This window comes from Oryza glaberrima, chromosome 11 (assembly GCF_000147395.1).
Source record: "Oryza glaberrima chromosome 11, OglaRS2, whole genome shotgun sequence".
Lineage (NCBI taxonomy): Eukaryota > Viridiplantae > Streptophyta > Magnoliopsida > Poales > Poaceae > Oryza > Oryza glaberrima.
Window position 1 is genome coordinate 25,383,148 of NC_068336.1, and position 7,184 is coordinate 25,390,331.

The following is a 7,184-nucleotide window of genomic DNA, read 5'->3' on the forward strand; positions in this document are numbered from 1 at the left end:
TGAATTTGAATTCAAATATTAGTTTATAGATCCAAAGTTTATAAGTCAAAAGTTTACATACCCATTTCAAATTTAAATTTGAAATCAACATTTTTTTATATATAGTATTTGTATTTCTATACATAATTTTTTTCATTTTTTTTAAATTGTATAGTGTACTGTAGTAAAAAAGAAGAAGGGGAGGAGAAAGGGGGAGAGAAGGTAGCGCGGGGGGGGGGGGGGTGGGCCCGGCCATTAGCCGTCCCCCGCTGCTGCTCTGGCCGAACGGACTACGAGATCCAAAACAAATACCAACTAAACAACCCTTTTCAGATTAACTCTCGGTGCACATAAATCTCTACTTCAAATTACTAAACAATCCTTTCTATATTTTTAACAAATACCAAACTTACCCTTCTATATTTTTAACGAAATTATCCCTTGTGCTTAGCACTAATTAACATGATTAGAGTCAATTTGGGGGCGCAGCCTTTGCGTATTAGGCACAACTGCGGCAAATAGGAGGAGCACCCCCAAAATTAGTGATTTTTTTTTCACCGCAGAATGGGAGCCACCAAGCCATGTGGGAAGAAGGGGGAAGCCGGAGGAGAGAGATAGGGGAGAGAGAGAGGGAGGAATGAGGGATAGGGAGGACCCCATGTGTAACTGATATGTGGTCTCCACAAATATCTACTGATTTTTATAAAATTGCCAATGACATGTGGGTCCTATTTAGTATTTTTTTTAAAAAAATATATGTTTTGGACAATGTTTACACGTATGGGTCACATAACTGTCACGCAGGATAAAGACTCTAGCCAATGTGCTACGTCCTCAAAAATCACCGTTAGTCCGTTAATACTATTGAGAGAGTTATCTTACACCAGTTTTTAGTTGTCATTTTACAATAGCTTTAATAGTTGGGGGAGTTTTTATACTTGATATTGCGGTTGAAGTTATAAATTAGATTCGTCCTATATCTGCGGAAGTCAAATTGGACATCTTTTTCCATTTTTATCTTAGAGATAGTAAAGTTAGTGATCCAGTTTGGGCCATTTTTAAATTTGCAGATGGCTAATCACAACTTTGATAGGAAATAGAAGCTTGCGATACAGTAAGGCCCTTAAATAATTTGACCGCCAATTTCCCGATCAAATTTGAGATTTGGAACGGAACCAGAATTCACGATCCATTATGGCCCATCTAGATTAGGAAAGAAAAGAAATTTGCGATCCAATAGGGAACATGAGCCGTGTCGAGTTGACGATGCTGCTCACCGCCGGCAGGAGAAGGTCCAGAAAATACATACGATTCCAGCAAATACTACGATGTTTCTTCTGTCGGGCCAGCGCCATTCACTCCCCGATTCCAGGAAGCTAGATTCCATATCCATGTGGGTCTTAATGCATGAAGCCTCATCAGATGGGATTACTTCTCCTATATATATTTGTGCTGATCTGTAGGGAAGTTTAATTTCAACTTTGATGACAACTTCTCAATCATGGAGCCTAAATAATAAGCGGCAAGCAGTATTGGTTTATTTAGAACGGAGACATTGTTCGTTTCACAGTGATGAAGCACTGGGATATATGTCATCTTTTGAAGGAGTAGCTAGCTAGCTGGATACAGGGTTGGAAATTTCAGACCGAAATTAACGAAATTTTGGACCGAAATTTCGGAAATTTTGGTCATTTCGGTCACCTCCGATACGATATTACTTCGGCCAAAATTTTTCAATTTTTTCATGAATTTGGGTAATATTTGTTCAAATTCAACTAAATGTTCTCAAAATTTCGGAAATTTCAGACCAAAATTTTGGGATTTCGGTGACCCCTGATACGAAGGCCTCAACCGATAGAGTGAACCCTGGCTGGATAGGGGGAAAAATAATGTAGACATTTAAAAATTGCAACAGTTTCCCAGTTCACATGACTAGTATATGCCAATTGTAAATTGATGTTTGACAATCGGTTGCAAAGAATTCGAGATGGAGCTGGCCAGCACTTGGAAGTTGGAACAAACTCTATCCATATATGCAGATTATCATTGACTACAACTCGATCGCTAATATCACTACTTCTACCATGAGCAATCAAGAACCTGCTAGCCCCTTTCCTCCTGTCCACCTCTTCTTGCTGTGAACTTCCTTCGATTAGATGGCAGATCCAGTGACTGTCAGTGCCGCAGTAGGCTGGGGCATATCTGCTGTAGGTTGGGTCGTCTCGCCCATCATCACCAACCTCATCAACAAAGGCTTCTCCTACCTCGATCTTGGCAGCCGTGGTCGATCAGCCAAGCTGAATGAACTTGAGAATAAAGTTTCAGAGCTACGACGAGTTCTTGAAGCCGTTGAGGAGAGTTCTGTAAGGGATCGCTTGGAGCCATTGTTGGACAGACTTAAATCGGCTTTCTATGAAGCCGAAGACATATTGGATGATGTCGAGTATTACCATCTCGAAAGGCAGATCTTATTTCAACCTGACGACAAGTTTCGGAGGAATTGGATGAAGAAGCTCCAGTCAGCCCTGCCCGAGTGCTCCTGCCTAAAAAAACAGGTACTCCCTCCGTATTTTAATGTATGACGTTATTGACTTTTTAAGCAACGTTTGATCATTCGTTTTATTCAAATTTTTTGTGCAAATATAAAAATATTTATATCATGCTTAAAGAACATTTGATGATGAATCAAGTCACAATAAAATAAATGATAATTACATAAATTTTTTGAATAAGACGAATGGTCAAACGTTGGATAAAAAGTCAACGGCGTTATACATTAAAATATGGAGGTAGTACTTTCTATTGTACAACTTTGTGAATTGTGATGGTGCGTATGTGCTAAACAGCTACAATATTGTATTTTGATAGGCAAGTAAGATCATCCGTAATAATATGATAAACTCATCCTTATATTAGAGGCTGGGTTTATCCCATTTTCTAAAAAAAAAATCCTTATAATTGCGCTGTGCGTTCAAGAGATTTTGGATTAGTATCATATTATCAGTTTCCAAAGAGCCTAGGGGTCTTCCAGCTAACTCTAAAAAGTGGTGGGCTAGCCGGTCTGAGTTCGATGCCTCACCATTTCTATTTGTTAGATATTAGATTATTTCCTAATACTCACCTTTTTTTTCCTATCAGTTTCCAAACATATAACGTGCCGCCTTTAGGGCATCCCTAAGAGATAAGGGTGCATGATAAGGAATTGAAATGAAGTTGAATGCGTTATTCGAACTCGAAATAATCTAGAGAATTTTGGACAGAATTTTGTTATTAAGAAATTCAAAAGAATATTATGGAGTGAAATAGAAAATAATTTAAACAGATGTTTGAGTCGTGTCTAAAAGGATTTTTGGGAATTGGAATTTTACGAAGGGGAGATCGAATTTGGAAAATTTGAATCCTGAATTTTGCAGTTAGCTGAAAATTTTGGGCCAAGAATTTTAGGGCCACATGGGAAGGAAAGGATTTAATTAAGACCTTTTGGCACCTAATAATTGATACAGCCAAACAAGTGAAATTTTACAACCAAATTTTATTTATTAAAATATTTTATAACATGTCCTCAAAAAGCAGGGTGTTGTAGCACCCCACTGTGACTTAGTTTCTTTTTTTTTTTTTGAAAGAAATAGCATGCATGGGATATAGCAGAAAAAAATTTACAAGATTATATCCCTGGAATTTGTATGTTCTGCCTTTCTAGGCATTGTTTTGAATGTGTTGACCAAACAATGCCTAAAAGGTATCTTATTTTTAGGCCTTCTTCTATATCAGGGGTGATGGCATGACAGATGAATTCCCAAATAAAAATCCTTATCCAAAACTTGACTTGCTATTCTTTTGTTGTTTTACAGAAGAGTACTGGTAGGTCAAGTACCAGTACTAGTGCACCTCCTGATGTGTCAAGGTTGGCGTTGAAGAGAATTCTAGATAAGATAGAAAACATTATCAATGAAGCCCACAAAGTTTTGCCTCTTACGAACTTGCCAGGCTACACTAGGGCTGACATTGTTTCTTCCAGTACACGCAGTGCAGTCACTACTGCGACTCCTCCACCCGTCGTAATCGGCCGAGACAAGGATCGTGACGACATCATAGCTATGCTTCATGAGAATGTAGATGACATACAACCAGGATCTGGAAGTATAATTGGTATTCATGGCATCGCCGGTTCTGGGAAATCTACCCTTGCACAGCTTGTTTGTGCCAGTGAGAAAAATGCTGATCATTTCGATCTTATTATGTGGGTTCATGTTTCTCAGAATTTTAGTGTGCGTACCATTCTTACCGAGATGCTCGAGGCAGCTACAGGGAAGCAATGTGATAACTTGAATAATGTTGACATCCTCGAACGGAATCTGGAGGCAGAACTGCGTAGACATCGGTTCTTTCTTGTACTAGATGACATCTGGTACGACGGTGAGAATCAGCAGGAGCTACAGAAAATATTGGCTCCATTGAAGGCTGGGAAGGCAGGAAGCAAGATTTTAGCAACTAGTCGAAACATGGACGCACTGTTAGCTCTGGGTGCAGGGAGATGTATTTTGATATCTGACATGGATGACAACGTCTTCCTCAAGTTATTCATGCATTATGCGCTTGAAGGTGCGAACATCGATGAACAAGATCGAAGGATATTTGAAGTGATTGGAGTTGACATTGCAAAAAAGCTGAGGAAATCACCTCTGGCGGCCAGAACAGTAGGAGGACAACTGCGTATAAGACTGAATATTGACTTCTGGAGGGATGCTCGTGATCGAGACCTTCTGAACCAGACAATGGGAGCTCTGTTCTGGAGCTACCAACATCTTGGTGAGCAGGTCAGACGATGCTTTTCTTACTGCAGTATTTTCCCTCGAAGACATCGGCTGAAACGTGATGAGTTAGTTACACTGTGGGTGGCAGAAGGGTTTATTAGGACTAGTGATCAGGGAGAGGAGGAAGCTGTTGGTCGGCAATACTTTGACGAACTAGTATCGTCCTCATTTCTGATGAAGCAAACCGGAGGTGGTCCGACGAATTACTTTACAGTTCATGATCTGCTGCATGATTTAGCGGAGAAGGTCGCAGGAAGTGATTGCTTTAGAATTGAGAAAGGATTGCAAGGAGTTATTATTCCTCCAGGTGTTCGCCATCTTTCTATCGAGACTTTTGATAAAGAAATGATTACTGAGAAAATTTCGGAAATGGAAAATTTACACTCTCTGATCATTCATGGGAGCGACATAGACATGATTGCTGATGAAACACTATTTGAAAGTATGTTCACGAGGATGAGGAAATTGCGGGTACTGGGAGTAAAAACCTTCGGATTCAAACAGAGAAGAGAGTTATCATTCCCAAACTCTATCAGCAACTTAAAGCATCTACGATATTTTGGTTTCGCAACGGGCTCTACCTCTACTTGCAAGCTAGTTTTGCCAAGAACAATGACAAAGCTTTACCATTTGCAGGTGCTAGATTTTGGTTACTGCAGAGAATTAGTATTCTCCTCAGAAGAAGATTTATGTAGACTCACCAACCTGCGGCACTTCATCGCTAGCGATCAAGAGCTGAACATCCCAAACTTTGGCAGGCTGACATCACTCCAGACGATACCATTGCTCACAGTAACCAAGGAAGCCGGGTGCGAGATACAGCAGCTGGCACAACTAAACAAGCTTCGAGGCAGGCTGCAGATCGAGGGTCTTGAAAATGTTGAAAGCAAGGAGGCAGCTGCTGGAGCAAATCTTGCTGCCAAGAAAGGCCTCAAAGAATTGGTACTGGTATGGGATTGGAATGATGAGAGCTGCAGCCCGGACGTTCAAGCAGAGGTACTGGAGGGACTTTGCCCACCCATGGAGCTTGAAACACTGGAAATCAGGGGTTACCGTTGCTCAATGTATCCTAGTTGGCTTGTGGGTCAGCTGCTGAACCTGAACAATGGCCCCAAGTTCCTGAACCAACTGAAACTCAACAGATGCAGCCCATTGGGATCTATTCCTCAACAGAGCGAGCTGTTCACTGATCTTCGTTCGCTCGTGATTTGGTGTTGCAGCTGGGACTCCTTACCAGATAACATGGAGCGTCTCAAGTCACTCGAGAAACTAGAGCTGTTTCTTTGCCCTCAAATCTTGCTGCTTCCAGCGCTGCCCCTGTCTCTTAAGACGTTTCGACTTTATCGCTGCAGCGACGTGCTCACGAGTTCGTGCCAAACAATTGGTCATGAAAACTGGCAAAAGATCAAGCACATTCAAAACAAGCATTTATAAGCATCCATACATGTTCAATGTAAAGTCCATGTGTGTGCTCCTCCATTTCCATTTCTTTTTTTTTTATTTGAAAAGTTATGCTCTACGGTGATTATACTGTTACTCATGTTGATTCTGTTTTGTTGATCAGGAAGTAATTAAGCCTGTCAAATATACTAAATGCTGGGGGCGGATCATGGCGTGTACATGGACGCCAATGCACGGCATTTGGAACACAGCCAGAGAAGAGGACGTTAAGCATGGTGGCTTTGATCAGTAAGCCAAAATAAAATTGGCATGGCCAGATTGTGAATTTGTGATCTTTGGATCATTTGTTGCTAATTTCAGTATAATCCCGTACATTCTGTGTTTATTCTTTCATTTACCTGTTTCATGTTTCTCTTATTATTCCTTGTGTTGGTCAAGCGCATGGCCGGGCTTGTCGGTGCAGCGCCCTTTGTGTTTGTGGTGTTCCTCATGCGTGGGATGAATGGCCCGCGTTGCGGAGGATCATGTTGCATTTCCACAGATTTCCTGTTCTTGCTTGCTGTTAAATAAGAGAAGAAAAACTAAGAAAAGCTGCACAGTTTTGGTAGCACAAAACATTTTGTTCAAGTGTTTGTCTAAGTGCTTCCTTAAGTACAGGAGCGTCTCCCGTCAGATTGATAATTACTACATCCATATTTTAATATATGACGCCGTTGACTTTTTGTCCAACATTTAACCATTCGTCTTATTTAAAAAATTTATGTAATTATCATTTATTTTATTGTGATTCGATTCATCATCAAATGTTCTTTAAGCATGACATATATATTTTCATGTTTGCACAAAAAATTTGAATAAAACGAATGGTTAAATGTTGGTGAAAAAGTCAACGGAGTCATTTATTAAAATACGGAGAGAGTATATTTTCTCTTTACATGTGACTTAAAAATATGTGCAGTAAACACGCGTACGAAACATACAATAATTTCA

At 40.2% G+C, this 7,184-nt stretch overlaps 1 protein-coding gene across 1 annotated transcript; it reads left to right on the forward strand.

The window, feature by feature from the left end:
- Window positions 1–2,135: 2,135 nt before the first annotated feature.
- Window positions 2,136–6,066, forward strand: LOC127755876 (putative disease resistance protein RGA3). Its single transcript, XM_052281492.1, has 4 exons — window positions 2,136–2,342; window positions 3,831–4,767; window positions 4,822–5,877; window positions 6,014–6,066. The coding sequence occupies exons 1-4, from the start codon at window positions 2,136–2,138 to the stop codon at window positions 6,064–6,066; spliced, it is 2,253 nt and encodes a 750-aa protein (XP_052137452.1).
- The last annotated feature ends 1,118 nt before the right edge of the window (window positions 6,067–7,184 follow it).